Source organism: Engystomops pustulosus, chromosome 9 (assembly GCF_040894005.1).
Source record: "Engystomops pustulosus chromosome 9, aEngPut4.maternal, whole genome shotgun sequence".
Classification (NCBI taxonomy): Eukaryota; Metazoa; Chordata; class Amphibia; order Anura; family Leptodactylidae; genus Engystomops; species Engystomops pustulosus.
Window position 1 is genome coordinate 56,925,540 of NC_092419.1, and position 24,598 is coordinate 56,950,137.

The 24,598-nt window shown below is 43.8% G+C and overlaps 1 protein-coding gene across 2 annotated transcripts in view; it reads left to right on the forward strand.

The window, feature by feature from the left end:
• BTK (Bruton tyrosine kinase) overlaps positions 1-24,598 on the forward strand; it is a 300,928-nt gene that overhangs the window by 8,014 nt on the left and 268,316 nt on the right. The window contains exons 2-3 of one of the 2 annotated variants that reach the window (XM_072124772.1): positions 10,517-10,642; positions 24,068-24,414. In XM_072124772.1, the coding sequence (XP_071980873.1) occupies positions 24,265-24,414 (150 nt within the window). In that variant the 5' untranslated portion in view covers positions 10,517-10,642; positions 24,068-24,264. Of the gene's footprint in view, positions 1-10,398; positions 10,643-24,067; positions 24,415-24,598 lie in introns of those variants that run through there. The other variant, XM_072124771.1, reaches the window with a different exon arrangement.

Below are 24,598 nucleotides of genomic sequence, written 5' to 3' on the forward strand. Positions count from 1 at the left end.
AAAGTTACGCCCATACAGATATGGCTGCAGTTTTTGCAGAGCCCACACAATTGCCAGACACTCTTTTTCAATTGTGGCATATGCAACCTCCCGGGGCAACAGTTTCCTACTTAGTAAAGTATTGGGTGCTCTTCTCCTTTCGGGTTTACCTGACTAAGGACTGCACCTAGTCCGTATGTGCTGGCGTCAGTTTGTACCAAAAATCTACGGGTGAAATCTGGGGCCTGGAGGACAGGTGAACTGGCCAATACAGCTTTTAAGGCTGAAAATGATTCCTCACACTGATTGGTCCATGCAACAATTTGGGGAAGTTTTTTCTTGGTTAAGTCTGTCAAGGGTTTAGCCAGTGCACTGTAGTTTGGCACAAATTTCCTATAATAGCCGGCTGTCCCTAGGAAAGACATGACTTGTTTCTTAGTTCTAGGGGTGGGCCATGTGGTTATGGCATCTACTTTCCCCTGTTCAGGCCGTAGCACCCCACCTCCGACACAGTGTCCCAGATATTGCACTTCTGACATTTCTAGCTGACATTTCTCCGGTTTGACAGTCAAACCTGCCCTTTTGAGTCTTTCCAGCACCTGTGTCAGATGTTGCAGGTGTTCCCCCCATGAGTTGCTGAAAATGGCTATGTCATCAAGGTATGCAACTGCAAAGCTATCCAGTCCCTCCAGGAGTTGGTTGACCAACCTTTGGAAGGTGGCAGGGGCATTTTATCATACCAAATGGCATGACCAAAAATTCGTACAGCCCAAAGGGAGTTATGAAGGCAGACCTTTCCTGAGCGTCCTTTGTCATAGGGATTTGCCAGTACCCCCTACTTAGATCCATAATGGTAAGGTAGGAAGCACTAGCCAGCTGATCTAATAACTCATCTATTCTTGGCATGGGGTAAGCATCAAATGTGGTAATTAGGTTTAGCTTTCTGTAATCCACACAGAACCGTGTGGTTCTGTCCTTCTTTGGCACAAGGACTACAGGGGAGGCCCATGCACTCTGAGATTTTTGTATTACGCCCAGGGCCAACATCTCTTCTATTTGATCCTTCATATTAGATTTGACCTCAGTTGAAACTCGATAAGCAGATTGCCTTATGGGCAGGTGATTGCCAGTGTCCACCCTGTGAATAGCTAAATGAGTTCTCCCAGGCTTCTGGGTGATGGTATCTGTGAAGGCATTGAGTACCTCCCTGAGCTCACACTTCTGAGTATGGGAGAGGTGGGGGTTGAATTGTGCAGTCTCAAGGGACCATTTGCTTTGTGGCTCAGACACAAGGTCTAATAGAGGATCCCCCTGCTCTGGCAAACTACAAACAGGCATCACACAAGCTCCCCTGTCATGATGTGCTTTTAACATGTTAACATGAAAAACCTTTTGGCGTTTATTTGCCTCATCGAGGGCCACAACATAGTTAACATCATTTAATCGTTTGCATATAGTATAGGGGCCCTCCCATGCAGCCTGTAGTTTGTTTTGCAACATGGGAACCAGCACCCAGACCTTCTGACCTTCTTCATATATCCTCTGTCTGGCATTTCGGTCATACCAAAGTTTCTGATTGGTCTGGGTTATGGACATATTCTCATGCACTAAGTTACTCAGGGTCTGCATCTTCTCCCTGAGTCTCAGTACATATTCTACAACAGAGACTCCTTGTGTCCCTACGTTACCTTCCCAAGTGTCCTTAATCAGATCAAGAGGCCCCCTTACTCTTCTCCCATAAATAAGCTCAAATGGGGAGAAACCGGTGGATGCTTGTGGTACTTCCCGGTAAGCAAACAAGAGATGGGGAAGGTACCGCTCCCAGTCTCTCCCTACAGTCTCAATGAGCATTTTAAGCATTTGTTTCAGGGTCCCATTAAAACGTTCATACAAACCATTAGTCTGAGGGTGATAGGGGGTGGCTACCAAATGTTCTACCTGCATTTTCTTACAGAGGCTTTGCATCAAATTAGACATGAACTGTGTACCTTGATCAGTCAACATTTCCCTGGGAAACCCAACACGAGAGAAAACAGTCAATAATGCATCTGCTACCTTATCTGCACGTATGGAAGACAGGGCTACAGCTTCTGGGTATCTAGTGGCATAGTCCACTACTGTAAGAATAAATTTCTTTCCTGAGCTGCTAGGTATTTTAAGGGGTCCAATGATATATACAGCCACCCGCTGGAAAGGCTCATCGATTACTGGTAGAGGAATCAGTGGAGCCTTATGAATATTCCCAGTTTTTCCCACCCTTTGGCAAACTGTGCAAGACCGACAGTAATTAGCAATGTCAGTGCCCATCTTGGGCCAATAAAAATTGTGCGTCAAGCGAGCTTTGGTTTTTTGTATCCCTAGGTGCCCAGCTAGAGGGATTTCATGGGCAACCTTCAGCAATCTTTCTCTGAACTTATAGGGAACAACTAGGCGTTTCTCACAATCCCAGAATTTTTGTTTATCAGTGGAAATACCCTCCATATAGAGCTTTCCTTCTTCCCAGAACACCTGTTCTTTGTCAGACTCAGTAGGAGGTTTACCTGCAAGAAGTTTTAACTTCTCCAAGGTAGTATCTGTCTGCAGTGCCTGCATAAAGCTCTGACTATCAGTATGGAAGTCAAGGCCTGATGCAAGAGCTGGACAAGAGCTAGAGTCTTGATTCTCTGGGTGTACTAGCTGAACCCCAGGCAGAAGGTTACACGATTCATCCTCTTCTCCTGTGGACACCACAGTTTGAGGATTAAATTCACTTTGACTGCGAGTCACAGCTGCAACATATGAAGTTTCCTCAGCATCCCCTTCAGGTAAGTCTAGTATAGCAGTTGGAGGGGGATCTGAGTTTAGCCCTCCCTTCACATCATTACTTTTCTCAAATTCATTACAATCTACTTGAGGAGAGCAGTGTTCCTCAATTGTTATCAAGGGGTTAGTAGGAACATATTGAGATACCATTCTGCCAAGGTCAGTGCCTAATAACACATTAGTTGGAATAGTGTTGGATACGCCCACAGTCCTCAAACCCCTTCCTGCCCCCCAGTCTAGATACACATGGGCCATTGGTACAGCAGGGCTAGCTCCCCCAACCCCTATTACAGACAATGTTTTTCCTGGAATAATGTCATTTGAGTCCACCATTTCTGGACGTACAAGGGTCACTTCTGCTCCAGTGTCTCTTAATCCAACGGTGACCCTATTGCCCACGGTAACAGACTAAAGATTATCATTGTTTTTCCCCACTTTCCCAGCCACAAATAAAACAGAGGGTGATGATCCAGACAATGTTCTGGGAGTATTCTTCCTGTTGGGACATGCAACACTAAGATATCCCACTTGGTTACAGGTAAAACATTTGCGATTGTCAATAACAGTTTTAGTCCCTGGAGCACCAGAAAAGGTCGCCCTGGTGGTTGGTTTGCAGAAAAAGGGGAATTCCCCACCGGCTTACCTCCATTCCAGCTGTTTGCAACAGCCTTTCGGGGTTCTGACATCTTGTTGGCGGCATAGGTGTCCGCAATCTGCGCAGCTTCATTCGCAGTTTTAGGCTCCCTGTCACAAACAAACTGTCGTACATCCACAGGACAAATGTGCAAAAACTGATCTTTTATCATGAGATCCTCCAGGTCCTCACGGCTGTTGACAGAAAGTCCTCGGGTCCACTGTAGAAAGGTAGTCCGTAAGTTTCCTACTGTATCAGCGTAGCTGTCAGCTGGTCCTCGCTTTACGCTCCGGAATTTCTTGCGGCACACCTCTGGAGTTAGGTTGTACTTTTTAATCAAAGCAGCTTTTATAGCATCATAGTCCTCATCAAGCTCAAGAGGAAGGTCAGCAAATACTTCCAGGGCTTTGCCTCTTAACCCTGGGCATAAATACTGTGCCCACTGCTCACGGGGCAGATGGTATTGTCTGCAGGTCTTCTCAAAAGACCGCAGAAAAATGTCCAAGTCCCCATCCTTGTCCAGTACTGGAAAACGTTCTTGACGAGGCCTCTTGGGGTCTACATCTTGGGATTGGGGTTGCAAGGAATTGATACCCCTTTCAATACGCGCCATTTCCAGCCTGAATTCTCTATCAGCCTGGCACTCACGCTCTGCGGCCTCTCTCTCTTTCTCTCGCTCTGCAGCCGCTCTCTCCTTCTCTTGCTCTGCGGCTGCTCTCTCCTCTCGTGCTGCAGCTGCTCTCTCCTTCTCTCGCTCTGCGGCCGCTCTCTCCTTCTCTCGCTCTGCGGCCGCCTGATTGAACTGAAGGATAAGCTGCAGACGCAGGCTAGGATCACAGTCACCTAGCTGCTGTAGGGCCATTTGTAAGGATAAATCCATGCCTTCCTGAGGGCTCCTGCTTTGGGTAGCCTCAGGGGAAACTCTTCCAGGATTAATGTCCATATCTTGGCTCCCTTGAGCCGTGCCAGATCCTTGCTCTGCATCTTGCTCCATCAAAGCACAAACCAGCAGCTCTTTGGACTTGTCAGCCGGGTCGATGCCTCTCTGCTCACAGAGGTGGACTAGAGCCTCCTTGCTCTGTCTCTTGTAGATGGTTGCCATCACTGAGTGCAACCTTTGCCAAATAAAAGATAGAAAAGAAAAACGGGGTAGGGGAACTGTTTGCACGTGTGTCTTAGAACAGCACTGATTTGGTCCGTGTAAAACTAGGGTACTCCTCGCAAGGATTCCACTAGTCCTTAAGTGCAGGGGTCAGTTACTTAATCCCAACACTTAATGCTCTGACAAAAATGAATTTATCCCACCGCTGCCACCAATTTGTCACGGAGAGGACGACGACGCCTCGTCACGTGGCGTGGGGTGCAACTGTACGGGTTAATTTAGCCTACTCAAACTTGCGCTCACCTTTCACTCAGGACACAAGTTGAGCATAAATCACACCTCATACAGCTCCAGCACCAGACCCGCTGCCACCACTTATTGCATTTATACTGGGACCAATAAGTATCCCACTCTACAACAACTCTTGCTTCTCAGGCAGTCACCTTGTCACACCACTAGACATGCACACTCAGCACTCTAGCAGTCACACAGCTAACCACACTTCACAAGGCTATGAGTTCGCAGAGCATACAGGGACCAAAATTAAAGTGAAAAGCTTTAATTACCAAAAGTTGATCAGTGCATAAAAAAGATATTAAAAAAAAGAATTACAAAATAAAATGACACACAACACGGCAAAACAGTTATAAAATAAAAAGGGAGAAAAATAACAGAAACTTACAAACTTAAAGTAAATCCTGATCCCTGGAGGTGGGAGAAATGAGGAACACACTCAGCTTGTCAAGCAGCCCCCAAAATGTGAACGCCAATTCTTGGATTTCATATTGTTTTATAACTTCTCAGTTTGGTTCAGATTTCAGAACCTCCCATTCATTAATTAGTCCAGAGGGTCATTCACGATTGGGCAAAATGTTAATGAGGGGGGAGAGTCCAGGAATATTTAAACAGTTCTTTGTTTCCAAATTCCTAGATGCAGGGGTGGGGGTAGGTGCAGAGGAGAGGTGACCAAATGGCTTTTGAGGTCACCAGAGAACATTCTGCAGGTCAGAGTTTATCAGGTTGTAAGGATCTCGAGGATGTTGTAAATGTGGCCTGGACGCTTCAATGGATACCATATATTTCAACACAGTTTGTAATTGCCCAATAGTTCAACAAATCTTACACATTCAAGAATAATATTTCCTTGACAGTGAGCTTTAGAATTCTTCATAATTTGCAAACCCCCTGTTCTGTTTTAAATGCATTCAAGCATTTGGTATTTAAGAATTCATTGTCCTATAATATTAACAAAAACACAAGTTACCCCCACATTAGTCATCAGTGCCATCTTGGCCAGTAACAGTAGGCTCCATGGCCTCCACTTTTGTAGTCTCTCCTGTGCTCTTACTCATTTTCCCCTGCTATCAGGATCAACCACATTGGCGTCCTGAGTAATGATGAGAGGACCCGAACTTCAAAGTTACTGAATTTGATTGCTTCTGCACCCACAAACCCAGAGGCCAACCTCTGTTGTTTATAACTGTGTCTATGTTTGGGAAAAAGCGCTAAGCTGCTTTATTGATCACTGACTTTGAAGATCTGATCTGACTTTGAGGATGTCTTCTGGTTCTGCCTGCTCCAAGTTCCTCTGGTGCGAGTAGGTTGCAGGGTATGCAGCGAATACTGGAAAGCGCCAATAAGCCACATTAAGTTGAGGCATCTAAGGCTTGCCTTGCTACTTCAGTTGACCCAGTCTTCTCCCAATCAAAAGAACACCTCCCGTAAAAGGGGCAGGTGACGCCACCTGCAACAGCGTCACCATCACCATGCCTGTCCACACCATTCGTTCAGTTCATCATCCCACCAAATCATGGAGAGAAAGCGAAAGTTTGGTCCATTGCTCGACAAGCTGCTGGCTTTTGAAATGCTACCATTCAGACTGATGAAGCAACCACTACCTCATATGTGTTGTATCAATCACTACTAGAGTCTGGGACTAAAATGAGAGAGAGTACAAGTGCAGTTTGGAGCAAGCACACCTGGCGGCATTCTCATCTCACTTTGAGAGCTCAGTGACAGCCCGAGGAGAAGGTTGCCAATGCAAAAAGAATTCCATGGCTACAATGTGGAACACAAAGTGGACTTTTGCAAAACCTCACATGGTTGGGATTATCTGTCCACAAGTCTTTGTGGGTGGGAAAATTGGACACATGTCCATAGCTTGCCATCTATGCCTTGCGGATGTGGAAATCCTTAACTTTGTTGAGATGAACTGGCCATGAATCACGCTGTATTTGGTTTTGCCAGTGTCTAAATAATATTGCATTCCAGGGGCATCAATTTTTCAATCAAACATTCTTTTAGCTTCAACTTAAAATATTTTAATTCCACATTCCCAGAACTTTAAATTTTGACTTTCTGCATTACCAGAATTTTAGTCACAGTGAGAGAAAGGGTTTGTGGTTTTTCCCATTGCTTCTTTTGCCGCAGAAAGGATAACCAGGTTTAAATACCCAGAGTGCCATTGACCACAATGAGAAGTGTTTGTGGTTTTCCCATTGTTTCTCTTATTGTTGAGAAAATACTCTGAACACCCATAGTGATTTTAACTGTAGAGAGAAAGGGACAAGTAGGTCTGAGCACCCAGATCGCTTTTAACCACTGTGACGTCAACATCACTTTTTAATTAACTTTTTAAAAGAGATTATCTTTGTTTATTACATTATTATTTTAAGTAGAAATCCCTAGCCCATTGTGGACAGGGCAGCTGTTATGTATTGTGAGGTTCTGCAGCAGCCAATTTGTGTATTAGGAAGTTTTACAGCAGCTAAAATCTATATTTTGCAGCAGCTGATTTGTGTATTAAGAGCCTGGAAACACAATTTGTTATGCAGAAAACAAGCTCACACACAGCTGTGTGTACAGAAAAATAAAAATTATAGATTTTTCTTTTGTAGGTGGGGAGTGAAAAATGGAAATATAAAAACAAAAGAGGGCCAGGGACTCTTATTTATAGATTCAACAGCCTGTGAAGCTATTTTAACACCCCTAGGAACCCAAAAAGTTTATTTTAGAAGTAAGAAGCCCATGGATGACAAGTATAAGAAGATTACCAATGTCACAGTGCCTGGGTGTATGTTTTTATGGTAAATTTCCTTTAAGAAGTCTTCTTTGTTCCCTTTAACGTATGGGGGCATTCATGAAACAGTCTAATGGAGAAAATATCAATGTTTCCCAGTGAAACTAATCACAGCACAGATTTGCACATTTAAGGGCTATAGACCAGTGATGGAAAACTTTTCATAGACCAGGTGGCCAAAGTGCAACCCAAAACCCTCTTATTTAATGAAAAGTACTTTCAGGATATGGAGTTACTGGGTGGTTGGCAATGACACAGACTCCAAGGTTATTTGTCCAAATGTTGAGTTTTATTAACTTCAACAGCGGTACTCACAAGCAGCAGATAAACAAAACATAAATAAACAATTGCCATCTGGCCACTAACTACAATATGGTCACAGGTTTGAACAGTCAAGAGAGTCTCCAGCAGTAGCAAACAGTGTTCTGGCTTTCTATCCAAGCTTTGCCATCATCAGCTCTGCTAGAAGACTTCTTACTCCACGCTATCGAGGACAGTCCCAGACACCTGAGTTTCCCCAGGTGTGGACTGGGCAGATGGGAATGGCAAGTCCCACTACGAGCCTACCGGCCATTTGTTATTCCCTTATCACTGACGCTTGTTTTCAGCTCAATGACCAGATTAGATTTTTCGAATCTGACATGTCGCACGATAATTCGGAAAAATTTGGAAAAAATCTTAATTTTCAAAGTTTGAAATGTTCTGCATTCCAGACAGGAAGTAAAACAACCCCAAAAGCTAGATAACTAACATTTCCAGAATGTCTGCTTTATGTTAGAATGATATTTTATCCATCCTCTCCTTTTTCTAGTAATGTTATGAGGCTTAGAACTTTAGGTGCGATTTTTCAAATTTTCATGAAAAATCCCAAAACTCACATTTTGAGGGACAACTCAGCTTCCAAGTGAATTTGAAAGGCCTAAATTATAGTAAAACCCCATAAATTACCCCACTATATAAACTACACCCCTCAACATATGTAAAACAACTTAGATGAAGTCTATAAAGCCTTTAAGTTTTATACATGAGTTAAAACAAAATGGAAGTGCGATTTAGAAACATTTAACTTTTTTTGGAAAATACATTCATTTAGGCCAAAAATGACACTTTCATAATGACTAAAATGTTGAAATGCACTGCAAAGTTTGATGCTCAAATATGTGGCATCATAAAGTTTGATACTCCATATGTGGTCATAGCCTAGTGTATGGGCGCACGGGATCAACGCAGCGCCATTCAGAGCAGATTTGTATTGTCACATTGTACAGGCTATACATTTTTTTTTTTTTTTTTTGGTAATGTGAACATATGAGGCTTTTTATTTGCAAGGTGAGATACGATGTATAGATTATTAATTTTGTGGGTCTATAGCTTATTCATTTTATTAAATATTATTATACAATTTATTATGTAGAGCACACAATATGATTATCATGCATAAGGTGTTTTGAACAAGAAAATAAATTAGTATCAAGTGTAAAAATTTGTTTGCATTATTTTTTGCTGGATATTTTGATATTAACCCCTTAACGCTCTGTGCCGTAGCTCTACGGCGCAGAGGTATAAGGGATGTATGAAGAGGGCTCACGGGCTGAGTCCTCTTCATACAAGGTGGGGGTTTTTGCATTTTGCAGAAAACCCCCACCGCTAATAACCGTGGTCGGTGCTTGCACCAATCGTGGCTATTAACCATGTGATTGCCGCCGGCAAAGTCGCCGGCGACGTTTAAAAAACTGCGGCGCTCGGGTGCCGCCATCTTTAATGCGATTTAATCGGTTGCCATGGTAGCCTCGGGTCTTCTTTTGACACGAGGCTACCTGGCTTCTGGAGATTCGTTACAATGAGCCAGTGGCTCATTGTAATGAATGACCTGCAAAAATGCCATATATTGCAATACAGTTGTATTGCAGTATATGGTAGGAGTGATCTGACCATCTAGGGTTAATGTACCCTAGATGGTCTAAAAAATAGTGAAAAAAAAAGTTTAAAAAAAAAAAAAAAAATTAATAAAATATTAAAAATTCAAATCACCCCCCTTTCCCTAGAACGGATATAAAACATAATAAACAGTAAAAATCACAAACATATTAGGTATCGCCTCGTCCCAAAATGCCCGATCTATCAAAATATAAAAACGGTTACGGGCGGCGGTGACCTCCGAGGCGGGAAATGGCGCCCAAATGTCCGAAATGCGACTTTTACACCTTTTTACATAACATAAAAAATGAAATAAAAAATGATCAAAATGTCGCACAGACCTCAGAATGGCAGCAATGAAAACGTCGCCTCATTTCACAAAAAATTACCCCTCACACATCTCCGTGCGTCAAAGTATGAAAAAGTTATTAGCGTCAGAAGATGGCAAAAATTTTTTTTTCTTTTTTGTACACATTCGTTTAATTTTTGAAAATGTATTAAAACACAATAAAACCTATATTAATTTGGTATCACCGCGATCGCACCAAACCAAAGAATAAAGTAGGCATGTTATTTGGAGCGAAGAGGGAAAGTCGTAAAAACTGAGCCCACAAGAACGTGACGCACGTGCGTTTTTTTTTCAATTTTTCCACATTTGGAATTTTTTTGCAGCTTCGCAGTACAAGGCATGTTAAAATAAATAACATTACGGGAAAGTAAAATTTGTTACGCACAAAATAAGCCCTCACACAGGTCTGTACACGTAAAAATGAAAAAGTTATGGATTTTTGAAGTTGGAGAGCGAAAAATGAGCCGAAAAACCCTGCGTCCTCAAGGGGTTAAGAGTTTGCTACCAAAACATTTACTTTTTATTCTCAGATTTCTTAAACAATGATCTTTTCTGATGGATTCAGATTAATTATTTTTATTACAAAAGACTAAAGACACTAGAATCGAATAAGCCTGAATTTGATTGCTAGTAGTTATTATTGAATCTTTATAGAGCTACCTTGGCTGCTGAGCAGGAGAAGAGAGGCAGAACTTTGAGAAAGCTCTGATCCCTCCTCTTCCTACTTCGTCAGGTCCTGTTGGAGGTGGAAGAGGCACAGGCAGGAGCAAGTCGGAAGCAGTAAGTATAGTGATAAATTGTGTTCTCCCTCCCCTCCTCTTAATATCTGCAGAAATTCTATATTATCTATCTTAAAGGGAACCTGTCACCTGGGACCTAATTTTCACTAAGGACAGGTTACAAAAGCCCATTACAGATGCACTGCAAATCTGCCTCTTTGCTTTCTCTAAGCATTTGTATAACAATATAATTGTGTGTTATAACTTACCCTGCACCCTGACATAATACAGTAGTATTGCAGTATATGGTAGGGACAATCAGACCATCTGAGTAGAAAGGTAGAAAAAGAGGCGGCACTCACCCAAATAGGAAAATCTTCTTTTTATTCAACACCAAAGCATGGGGCAGGGAGGTGCTACACGCTGTGCAACCGGCAACGGGCCGTTTCACGCTCTCTTGCGCTTCGTCTGGCCGTACGGGGGGCGTGGGCGGATGTGGGCGTATATACACCCTCCGCTGACGTCACCCGTCAAGGAGTGTCATGTGATGTGGGGAATCCCAGGGGTGTGTGCGTCCGTAGTGGGTATCACGTGGTCCGGTCATGTCATGTGACCGCAATTAGATGCGCGTACACTCCGGACCTGCGTGATTGCCACAACCACAGAGGTAAAGATAAACAAATGCATCATGACATAAACTTAACATAGCGAAAACATGTTAAAATCACTCCACATGAACAATGTGATATAGAACAGAATGATGAGTGTTATTATTTCATATTATTGTCAGCTCGATCATGAATCATAGAAATACTGCCATATCATTCTTATCATTAAGGCCAATTGGGCCCTCTGCTTCTGTCTTTAAAATCCATCGTGCCTCACATCTCAACAGTTCTCTATGTCTGTCTCCCCCATTGGTATTGATCGGAATTAGAGATGAGCGAACATACTCGTCCGAGCTTGATGCTTGAGTATGCATTAGCGTACTCGAAACTGCTCGTTGCTCGGACGAATACTTCGCCCGCTCGAGAAAATGGCATCTCCCGCCATTTTGCTTTTTGGCGGCCAGAAACAGAGCCAATCACAAGCCAAGAGACTCTGCACTCCACCCAGCATGACGTGGTACCCTTACACGTCGAAAGCAGTGGTTGGCTGGCCAGATCAGGTGATCCTGGAATAGACTAGCCCCTGCCTGCGCTGCTCGGATCATTCTGTGTCTGGATGCCGCTAGGGAGAGAGCTGCTGCTGGTCAGGGAAAGCTTTAGGGTGTTCTATTAGAATAGTGTTAGGCAGGAGTGATTCTCCAAGAACCCAACAGCCCTTCTTAGGGCTACAATAACGTTATACATTTTTTTTTTTTTTTATTTGCAGCTAGTACCATATTGTGAGGAATTTGCAGGGGGACTTGCTACCGTTGTGTTTAGCTCTTAGTGACACACATATCCACCTCAAACACCGAAGTGGGACAATTTATTAGGGGTTTGAGTAGAATTAGGCAGAGTCTGCTGATTTTTTTTTTTTTTTTTTTTTAGCTGTATTTCATTTTATAGCTCAAACTCATCTTGCAAAGCACAAAATCCAGTTGTGTGCTGTCAGTGTAGGTTAGAAACTAGCCATAGCAATAGGATAGCATCGTTTTGTTAAAAAAAAATAAAAAACTAAAAAAAAATAAACACAAAATTTTTTTTTTTTCAAGTTTACACTTTAATTTGGAAAATGTTTAACCCGAGGGCTAGGGGTAGAGGACGGGGCGGGGTGAGACACCACCTGCTGATGGGGGAGCAGGGGAACGCCGCAGAGGTACACTCCCTAGGTTCATCATGTCTCAAGTTACATTTGTCCACCAGTCAGTCTTCCACGCAGTCCACCCATGTCACCGAAATCGGCACTCCTCCAGCTCCTCCACCTCAGCCTCCTTCCCCCCAGTCTGCCCCCTCCCACCAAAATTTGGCATTTGAACCGGCATACTCTGAGGAACTGTTTTCTGGACCCTTCCCACAGTCACAAACCACTTGTCCTGCTGCTGCTGAGCTATTTTCCGATGCCCAGGTTTTCCACCAGTCGCAGTCTATGGGTGATGATGACATTATTCACGTAGTGGAAGAAGTGTGTAAAGAGGTGTCGGACGATGAGGAGACACGGTTGTCAGACAGTGGTGAAGTTGTTGTCAGGGCAGGAAGTCCGAGGGGGGAGCAGACTGAGGGATCGGAGGATGATGAGGTGACAGACCCAAGCTGGGTTGATAGGCCGGGTGAACACAGTGCTTCTGAGACGGAGGCGAGTCCTATAGCAGAACAGGTTGGAAGAGGCAGTGGTGGGGCCAAACGGAGAGGCAGGGCCAGAGCTGGTGCATCAGCGCCAAATGTTGCCCGTAGTCAAGCTCCCGTGGCGAGGGCTAGATTTTCAGAAGTCTGGAGGTTCTTTAAAGAAACACCGGATGACCGACGGACTGTGGTGTGCAACCTTTGCCAAACCAGGATCAGCAGGGGTTCCACCACTACTAGCTTAACTACCACCAGTATGCGCAGGCATCTGAATGCTAAACACCCCACTCAATGGCACCAAGCCCGTTCACCTCCGGCCGGGCACACCGCTGCTCCTTCCCCTGTGTCATCTGCTAGTCAGCCCCCTGCCCAGGACCCCGGCCCAAACACCTCCCGTGCGAAAACCCCATCTTCGCCTCCACGATCCTCCACAGCATCCACCAGCGTTCAGCTCTCCATACCCCAGACGCTGGAGCGCAAAAGGAGGTATAGCGCAACCCACCCACACGCCCAAGCCCTCAACGTCCACATCTCCAAGTTGCTTAGCCTGGAGATGCTGCCCTATAGGCTGGTAGAGACCGAGGCCTTTCGAAACCTCATGGCGGCGGCCGCCCCTCGGTATTCGGTCCCCAGCCGCCACTACTTTTCCCGATGTGCCGTCCCAGCCCTGCACAAGCACGTGTCAGAGAACATCCTCCGTGCCCTGACCAATGCCGTTTCTGACAAGGTCCACCTGACCACGGACACGTGGACGAGTGCTGCCGGGCAGGGCCACTATATATCGCTGACGGCACATTGGGTTAACTTGGTGGAGGCTGGGACCGAGTCTGACCCTGGGGCTGGTCATATACTGCCGACGCCGAGGATTGCGGGGCCTTCCTCGGTCCAGGTCTCAAAGGCCTACTATGCCTCCTCCTCCTCCCACCCCTCCTCCACCTCCTCCTCTGAATAACCATCCGTGGGCATGGCACCATCAGTCGGTAGCTCTAGGCACAGCAGCAGTGCCATCGCTAAGCGACAGCAGGCGGTGCTCAAACTGCTGAGCCTAGGCGATAAAAGGCACACCGCCCAAAAGTTATTACAGGGCATCACGGCGCAGACTGATCTGTGGCTGGCACCGCTGAACCTGAAGCCAGGCATGGTTGTGTGTGACAACGGCCGCAACCTGGTGGCAGCTCTGCAACTCGGCAGACTGACACATGTGCCATGCCTGGCCCATGTGTTAAATCTCATAGTTCAGCGTTTCCTCAAGACATACCCCAATCTGTCTGATTTGCTCACGAAGGTGCGCCGCATCTGTGCGCATTTCAGGAAGTCCAGCACAGATGCTGCCACTCTCAGGGCAGCGCAGAGCCGCCTCCAACTGCCCGCTCACCGACTGTTGTGCGACGTGCCCACGAGGTGGAATTCAACACTAACCATGTTATCCAGAGTTTACCAGCAGCGCAGAGCGATTGTAGACTGCCAGATGTCAACTTCCACCAGAACTGGTAGTCAGGTCAGTCAGCTTCCTCAAGTCTACAATGAGGAGTGGACGTGGATGTCTGATATCTGTCAGGTGCTGAGTAACTTTGAGGAGTCAACAAAGATGGTCAGTGGTGATGCCGCCATCATCAGCCTCACCATCCCGATGCTTGGCCTGTTGAAAAACTCTCTGGTCAGCATGAAGTCGGAAGCTTTGCGCTCGTCACAAGAGACGGGGGAAGAAGATTCCCTTGTTGATAGCCAAAGCACCCTTAGGTCTGTTTCTCAGTGCATATCGGAGGAGGTGGAGGAGGATGAGGAGGAAGAGGAGGAGAATGTTGGCGAGACACAAGAGGGGACCATTGTTCAGTCCTTCACTGTTCAGCGTGTATGGGTAGAAGAAGAGGAGTTGGAGGAGTTGGAGGAGGAGGAAATGGACAGTCATGCCAGTGAGGGGAGTGAATTCTTGCACGTTGGGACTCTGGCGCAAATGGCAGATTTCATGCTAAGCTGCCTATCCCGTGACCCTTGCGTTCAAAGAATTTATTCCAGCACCGATTACTGGGTATTCACTCTCCTGGACCCATGGTACAAGCAAAATCTTTCCACTCTCATCCCTGGAGAGGAAAGGAGTGTGAGAATGCATGAATACCAGCAGGCCCTGGTGCACAAGCTGAAACAGTATTTCCCTTCTGACAGCGCTAGCGGCAGAGGGCGTACTTCTGCGGGACAAGTAGCGAGGGAGAGTAGGCGACCAGGCAGCTTGTCCAGCACTGGCAGGGGTACGCTTTACAAGGCCTTTGCCAGTTTTATGTCACCCCAGCAAGACACTGTCACCTGTCCCCAGTCTCGGCAGAGTAGGGCTGATCTTTACAGAAAGATGGTGAGGGAGTATGTAGCTGACCATACCATCGTCCTAAATGATCACACAGCTCCCTACAACTACTGGGTTTCAAAGCTGGACATGTGGCACGAACTGGCGCTGTACGCCTTGGAGGTTCTTGCCTGCCCTGCCGCTAGCGTGTTGTCCGAGCGGGTTTTCAGTGCAGCTGGTGGCATCATCACCGATAAGCGTACACGCCTGTCGACTGACAGGCTGACGCTTATCAAGATGAATAAAGCCTGGATTTCTCCGCATTTCCATTCTCCACCAGGTGAAAGAAGCTGAACCTGAATAATGTATGCACTCCTCCTCCTCATTGTCCTCCTTCTCCTCCTCTTTGTACACTAAAGCAGAGGAAACTGGCTATTTTTTTGCCAGGGCCAACTGGCTCTGGCTATAGTACTCTATGTATTTAATTTTTCTGGAGGGCCAACTACCCTGTCCTCTGTTTTAAACAATTTTTGGGAGTGCCACATACAGGCACTCAATCTATGTAATTTTTCTGGAGGACCAGCTACCTGCTCCTCTGGTTTGAAAACTTTTTTGGACTGCCACATACAGGCACTCAATTTATTTAATCTTTTTGGAGGACCAGCTACCTGCTCCTCTGCTTTGAAAACTTTTTTGGACTGCCACATACAGGCACTCAATTTATTTAATCTTTTTGGAGGACCAGCTACCTGCTCCTCTGGTTTGAAAATTTTTCTGGACTGCCACATACAGGCACTCAATCTATGTAATTTTTCTGGAGGACCAGCTACCTGCTCCTCTGGTTTGAAAACTTTTTTGGACTGCCACATACAGGCACTATCCAAATTAAATTGTCTCCATAGCAGCCTCCACACGTCGTGTTTTTAGCTGCCTTCACACGTTGTCTCCATTGCTACCTCCACACGTCATCGCCATAGCTGCCTCCAAAAGTAGTCCATATAGCTGCCTCCATACATGGTCCCCTTATCAAACGAGCTGTGTCAGGCAGAATTTTGGATTGTTTTCATGGCTTCCATGTTAACTTTGTCGCCACCCTGCTGTGTAATCCACAAAATATACTGGCAAACTTTTATCATTTACTGATATTATTTCAGCACTTCTTGCGCATCTGTTTACATTCCCCTCACCCGCCGTATCCTAAACTTATAAGAACGCTACTACACTTGATCTTATACAAAAGGTTCTTAGAAGTGCTGTTTGGGGAGTAGCCTAGAGACAAGGGCTTGGATTGTCGAAAGCTCGCCTGGCAGCGGAGCGCCAGCTCCATCCCAAGATCCAACTAACATAGTTTTAACTGCAGCACCTTTAATCTACTACTAGTTCACTGCCTCCATACATGGTCCCCTTATCAAACGAGCTGTGTCAGGCAGAATTTTGGGTTGTTTTCATGGCTTCCTCATCAAACTTGTTAACTTTGTCGCCACCCTGCTGTGTAATCCACAAAATATACTGGCAAACTTTTATCATTTACCGATATTATTTGAGCGCTTCTTGCTCACCTCCTTTGGTTCCTCTCTGCCACCCATTGGTTTTAAGCCTGAGTCCATTTGGGGTATGTCGCCATGACACTCTCTAGCCTGCTGCTGCCTCTGCATGCCGTCCCCTATAGTGTCAAGGTCAATTATTGCATGTTTTAGATGCTATCTAGCCTCATTCGGTCACTCTGTCATGGCCATGCTGTTGCCCATAATTTTGGCATAATAGTACGATTAAGCAGCCTCAGAGGCATCCATGCATGCTGCCCCTGCTGTTTCCTGTCCATTTCCGTGGTGTTTCCATCCTTTTCTGAGGTTCCCAGGTGCTTGGCCAAGCTTCCCTGTGCAGATCCTTAGTCCCCTTGAAAAATGCTCGAGTCTCCCATTGACTTCAATGGGGCTCGTTATATGAGACGAGCACTCGAGCATTGGGAAAAGTTCGTCTCGAATAACGAGTACCCGAGCATTTTAGTGCTCGCTCATCTCTAATCGGAATCTGTTCAATGCCTGCAAAGGAAAGCACATCTGGATTACCTGCATGAGCTGTTCTAACGTGTTGTATGAGTCTTGAGGACCCTTTCCCTGTATGTATAGAGCGATGGTGTTCCCTAAACCTAATATAAAGGGGTCGAATAGTTTTTCCTATATAGAAACGTTTGCAGGGACAAAAGATGACATAAACTATATGGTCTGTTTTACAACTGATGAATTGTTTCACTGTCGTTATGGAACCCATATATAAAGTATATACATACATATTTAAGGTACATCGACAATGTGTTCATGGCCTGGTCCGGATCTGAGTCTGAGTTCCACGATTTTGTGAAATTTTTAAATGAGGGCAACAAGATGAACATGAGATTCACGAGCAATTTCGGCAACAAACACCTTGAATTTTTAGACGTCCAAGTGGACATTGTCGTGGACCGTATTCAAGTTAGTGGCTACCGAAAACCTACAGCCACCAACGCGCTATTGCATTTTGACAGCGCACACCCAGACCACGTTAAAAAAGCCGTACCATACGGACAATTTGTCCGATTGAGACGTATTAACGACACTGATGACTCTTTTCAGAGACAAGCACTTGAATTGAGGGATAGACTTAGAGCTAGAGGGTATCCGGATGAAATCATCGGATCAGCATATGAGAAAGCCCTACGACTAGATAGGAGACAACTCCTGTACAGGGAACGAAAAATGCAGGGAGAGACGAAAAAAGATAGATTCACGTTCACTTTCGATTTTGGACCCAATGAGGAAAACATTAAGAAAGTAATACGGAAAAATTGGAGGATTTTAGAGAGAGATCCAGACCTAGAAAAGGTAACCAGAAATGCACCCATAGTAGCCTTTAGACGAAACCCAACCATGAAAAATTTCTTGGTTAAAAGTAGATTCGGGGAAAATACGACCACTTGGTTGGATAGAGAAATTCCGAAAGGCAATTTTCAATGCCACAACTGCAATTTCTGTAAATTTCACCTTACTACTAATACCCTCCAGATTGGGAGTACCATAACGACAGTGAAACAATTCATCAGTTGTAAAACAGACCATATAGTTTATGTCATCTTTTGTCCCTGCAAACGTTTCTATATAGGAAAAACTATTCGACCCCTTTATATTAGGTTTAGGGAACACCATCGCTCTATACATACAGGGAAAGGGTCCTCAAGACTCATACAACACGTTAGAACAGCTCATGCAGGTAATCCAGATGTGCTTTACTTTGCAGGCATTGAACAGATTCCGATCAATACCAATGGGGGAGACAGACATAGAGAACTGTTGAGATGTGAGGCACGATGGATTTTAAAGACAGAAGCAGAGGGCCCAATTGGCCTTAACCCCTAGGGGACACAGCCTATTTTGGCCTTAAGGACGCGGCCCCATTCTTCAAATCTGACCTGTGTCACTATAAGTGGTTATAGTTTTGGAACGCTATGAGATATCCAGGGGATTTTGAGATTGTTTTCTCGTGACACATTTTACTTCAAATTAGTTTAAAAATTTGGATGATATCTTTTGTGTTTAGTTATGAAAAAAAACTAAATTTGGCAAAAATGTGGAAAAATTCTTTATTTTCAACGTTCTAAATTCTCTACTTTTGATGCAGATAGTCATAGCTCCCAAATAAATTCATAACTTACATTTCCCAAATGTCTGCTTTATGTTGGCATGGTTTTTTAAGATTCCACATATTTTACTAGAATGTTCTGAGGCTCAGAATTTAGGTATCATTTTTCAAATTTTTTGTAAAATCACCAAAACCTGTATTTAGATGGACCTGCTCAACTTCTAATTGACACTGAGAGGCCTAAATAATAGCGAGACTCATAAATTACCCCATTATGGAAACTACACCCCTCAACGTATGAAAAACCACTTTTAAGAAGTTTGTTAACGCTTTACGTGTTTTATAGGGGTTAAAACAAAATGGAGGTGCAGTCTGCAAATTGTAATATTTTTTCACAATACACTCATTTTGGGTGGAAAATTAAACATTTACAATGGATTAAATGAATAAAGGCTCCACAAAGTTTGTTACCCAATTTCTCCCGAGTACACGGATACTCTATATGTGGTGGTAACCTGCTGTATGGGCGCACGGCCGGGCATAGAAGGGAAGGAGGCAATGTCACATTGTACAGGCTATAATTTTTTTCTTTTTTTAATGTGGACCTATAGGGGCTTATTTCTTTTGCCACATGAGATGCACTTTTCTGGTACGTAATTTGGGGGAATCTATAGGCTAATTGGTGAGATTTTATTAACTCTTTGTTGGTGGAGGAAATGAAAATCATCACTTTTCAGGAAGGTTTTTATGGGGTTTTTTTTTTGGCTGTTTACCATACCATAAAAATAGTATATTATTTTTATTCTATGGGTCGCCACGATTACAAAAAGACCTCATTTATATACCGTATTTTCTGGACTATAAGACGCACTTTTTTCCCCAGAAAATGGGGAAAAAACAGTGGTGCGTCTTATAGTCCAGATGTAGGGAATGGAGGGCATCTGGCTGCGCTCTGCCAGCTAATGCTGGCAGTAAGCGCAGCCCTTCATAGTGAAGCGCAGCGGCTGTGCTGAGTGCCGCTGCGCTCCTCTCCTCTTCTCAGCCCTCCACTGCTGGAGGGAATAGAGGGCTGCACCCCTGCGCTCTGCCAGCTCTGATGTATATCATGTATATCAGGGCACTGATATACATGATAATTATGGCAGCAGTGGAGAGAGAGAGGGGGAGGAGAAAATCACTGACAATCCCCGCTTGTAAGTAGCCCGAGAGGAGCCGAGCCTGTACAGCGCTGTGTCTGTGTCCAGCTCTCCCAGCACAGGATCAGATAAGTGATTAGTGCTCCCTTCCCCCGGGTCTCTGCTCTCACACTCTTAACCACTTGTTGCCTGGTATGTAGTGGCTACTGTCCCCCTGGTAGATTGTAAGCTCTTGTGAACGTTGTACAAGCACTGTCATCTCCTGTGTCCCCCTCCTCATAGATTGTAAGCTCTTGTGGCCATTGTACAAGCACTGTCATCTCCTGTGTCCTCCTCCTTATAGATTGTAAGCTCTTGTGGCCATTGTACAAGCACTGTCATCTCCTGTGTCCTCCTCATAGATTGTAAGCTCTTGGGACCTTTGTACAAGCACTGTCATCTCCTGTGTCCTCCTCCTCATAGATTGTAAGCTCTTGTGGCCATTGTACAAGCACTGTCACCTCCTCTGTCCCCCTCCTCCTCATTGATTGTAAGCTCTTGTGACCATTGTACAAGCACTGTCATCTCCTGTGTCCCCTCCTCCTTATAGATTGTAAGCTCTTGTGGCCATTGTACAAGCACTGTCATCTCCTGTGTCCTCCTCCTCCTCATTGATTGTAAGCTCTTGTGACCATTGTCACATATACTCATACCTATACGACCCTGGTAACTCTTGAGACCCCCTGACTACGTGCCAGCATAATTCTATCTAAAGATAGGCTGCTCGCCCCTGCCCCTCTCCGAAGAGGAACATGGCTGCACTGCCCAGTTATTTACTGTTACTTTATTAAATACTTTGGCATACTATTTGGGGAAAAAACATTTTTCTTAATTTTCCTCCTCTAAAACCTAGGTGCGTCCTATGGTCCAGTGCGTCTTATAGTCCGAAAAATACGGTAGATTTTTTATTTTTTTCCCATTTTTAGTGCATAAAAAGTAATTTGGCAAAAATGTTGTTACTTTTAGCATCACCGTCTTTCATATGCATAACTTTTTTATTTTTCGCCTCACAAATCTGTTTAAGGGCTTATTTTTTGCGAGAAGGATTGTTCTTTTTAGTGGTCTTATTTTAGAGTGCATAACATTTTTTAAATCCCTTTTTAGAGCATTTTTATAGGGTATTAATTGAAAATGATCTTTTTTCTGGAGCTTTTTTTTGTTTTTTTTTTTACGGGGTTAACTTTGCGGATCTAATAACGATTCTGTTTTATTATGCAGATTGTTACGGACGCAGGGATACCAAATATGTGGGGGTTTTGTGTATTTTATTCAATTGTACTGAATAAAAACTAATTTGGAGAAAATCTTATTCATTTTAGCATCACCATCTTTTTATATGCATAACTTTTTTATTTTTTGGCAGATAAATCTTGTTAGGGGCTTATTTTTTGCAAGAACAGTTGTTCTTTTTAGTGGGCTTATTTTGGAGTGCATAACATTTTTTAAATCACTTTTTAGAGCATTTTTTATAGGGTATTAATTAAAAATTATCTTTTTTCGGAATGTTTTTTGCGTTTTTTTCCTCCGGCGTTTACCGTGCGGGTCCAGTAACAATTCTGTTTTATTATGCAGATTGTTACGGACGCGGCAATACCAAATATGCGGGGTTTTTTGTGTTTTTATGTTTTTTATACTTTATTAAGTTTTTTTATGGGAAAGTGACATTTTAGGGGCTTATATTTTTATGTATTAATTTTTTATTTATTATAATGTGTAGTGTTAACTGTTTTTGCATATTTTTACTTATACATACTTGAACTTAAACCAGTGATGCTCTGATCACTGGTTTAAGTTCAATACACTGCTCTACAATACTATTTTATTGTAGAGCAGTGTAAACTGTCTGAGCAAGCTTGCGCATGCTCAGACAGTTTACAGCCAGACCCGGAAGGGGTCTGGCTGCCATGGAGACCGGGCAGCTCCGGGGCACATGCCAGTCCTCGGAGCTGCCCGGAAGAGGATCGGATCCCCCGGTAAGCGGCACGGGGGATCCGATCCACAGCGCTAACACCCTTACACGCCGCGGTCATGTTTGACCGCGGCGTGTAAGGGGTTAACACCCGCGATCGGAGCCGGCTCCGATCGCGGGTGTTAGCGCAGGCTGTCAGCTGTACTAGACAGCTGACAGCCGCTGCTTCTGGTACCGGCTCCGTTCGTGAGCCGGTGCCAGAAGCAGGACGTTATAGAACGTCCCCGTGCGCTAAGCATCTAGCCCCGGGGACGTACTATAACGTCCTGGTGCGCCTAGGGGTTAATGATAAGAATGATATGGCAGTATTTCTATGATTCATGATCGAGCTGACAATAATATGCAATAATAACACTCATCATTCTGTTCTATATCACATTGTTCATGTGGAGTGATTTTAACATGTTTTCGCTATGTTAAGTTTATGTCATGATGCATTTGTTTATCTTTACCTCTGTGGTTGTGGCAATCACGCAGGTCCGGAGTGTACGCGCATCTAATTGCGGTCACATGACATGACCGGACCACGTGATACCCACTACGGACGCACACACCCCCTGGATTCCCCACATCACATGACACTCCTTGACGGGTGACGTCAGCGGAGGGTGTATATACGCCCACATCCGCCCACGCCCCCGTACGGCCAGATGAAGCACAAGAGAGCGCGAAACGGCCCATTGCCGGTTGCACAGCGTGTAGCACCTCCCTGCCCCATGCTTTGGTGTTGAATAAAAAGAAGATTTTCCTATTTGGGTGAGTGCCGCCTCTTTTTCTACCTTTCTACTCATATGCATACTCCCCTCTGGTTGAGCACCACCCGTGTATTAGGAATGTTCCCCGCCTGAACGCCACAATACGAGGCTGTCCGTGAATTTCCCATGTGAGTATGGTAGTGCCGACGCTTCTCTTCAGATGGTAATCACACCATCTTTCGGACTTTGTTGTTATTAAAATCAGACCATCTAGTTGTCAGATAAACTAACCCACAGTAATTAAACTTATATTTGAAAAATTATACAGCCGTAGAAATATCCCAATATTGGTTCTCCCCATGTCTGTAAAGTCGCACGGTTCATTTGTAATGTTGATTCACCATCTATATAATTGAGCAATTGACCCCATATGAGTCATCTGCTTTCCTTTGAGCTCAGTCCAGCATATTCATGTCCCTCTAGCTCAGCCATGCCTTCAGCTGATTCCCCCTCTCTCAGGAAGGTAAGAGGCTCAACTCACTGAAGAGAATTCCTCAGGGAGGGTGAAGGAGGAGCTGATTTCTTTTTACAGCATCTTTTTCAACCCCGTCATTTACCCTTCCCTCAGAAATTTTCTTCAACATTACTTACAGCCAACATCTTTCTCATTCCTGGTAGCTGAGGCGAGTTGACTTGGATGCAGAGAAAGTAGGCTCCTTGAAAATCAGGAAGCTGGAGGTGAGGCTGAGCTAGAACATGAATATGCATAGATAGTGAATCATCTCTACGAATGGACTGTGGAACTTTACAGGCATGGGGAGAAACACTACAAGATAGTTGTGCTGCTGTACAATAGCAGTTTTCAAATATATATTTAGTATGTGTGGGGTAGTTCAACCGTCTGGTTCCGTTTGAACAGTTGATCAGTAGCTCAAAGCGGCTTGGTGAGTACAACCTCAATATTTACATCACTGTTTTACATCTAGTACATTGTACTCTTCCCTTTAATATAGAGCACTGCCATCAATTCACCTAGACATTAATGTTCGGAAAGGTCTCTTTCATCTTGATTCTGTTATTAATAACAAAAAATAGTGCAGCAGTCCATGTTATTTTTTTTTTTTTATATATATATATAAAACATGCATATTAGGGATCCTTCCATGCATGCAGCTTTATGGGAATGGATGGAAATGCATATAAATGTACCTTTTGATAATGTTCAAATAGAATCCAATGGATGTGCACTGAGCCTGATATAAAATGATAATTTCAATGATAATAATTTATAAATCGACATTTTATAAACTATTATTATACAGTCTATTTCCATGTAGAAGAACACACTATATGATTGTGAATCTGATGGCTTAGGATTTTTGGACAACAAATTATCAATTGTAAAATAATTTTTCTGTATTTTTTTTCTGTATATTTTAATGTTAAGAGTTTTCTACCAAAAATAAACATGTCCTTTTTATTCTCAGATTTCTTAAACAATGATCCTTTTCTTCTAATCTGATGCATTCAGAATATTTACATACAGTATATTACTAAAGTCTGAAAAAACAAGATTCAAAGAAGCCTAAACGTGATTTCCAGCCATTATTACTGGAAGACAAATTGGCTCTATAATCATCTGAAGTCTTTCTGCCATCCAGACAGCATTTCAGAGATACACACAATGGCGACAGTTAATGCTGGTATACTTGAGAGTATTTTTTTAAAGAGATCACAGCAAAAACGTAAGACATCACCTCTAAACTACAAGAAGAGACTATTTGTACTAACAGAAAGTAAGATTACATACTATGAATATGACTTTGAAAAAGGGGTAAGAATCTCTGTTATTTTTCTTGTCTTTATATTTTTATTGGTTAGTTCATTTCCAAACAACTGTTTTCCTTGTATAAGTATTTTGTAAAACATTTGAAATTTTCTGTAAAATTTCAGTTATTTTCAGTAAAAATTATAAACATGTTGGGCATTGCTACGTCCTAAATTGGCGTGTATTATGA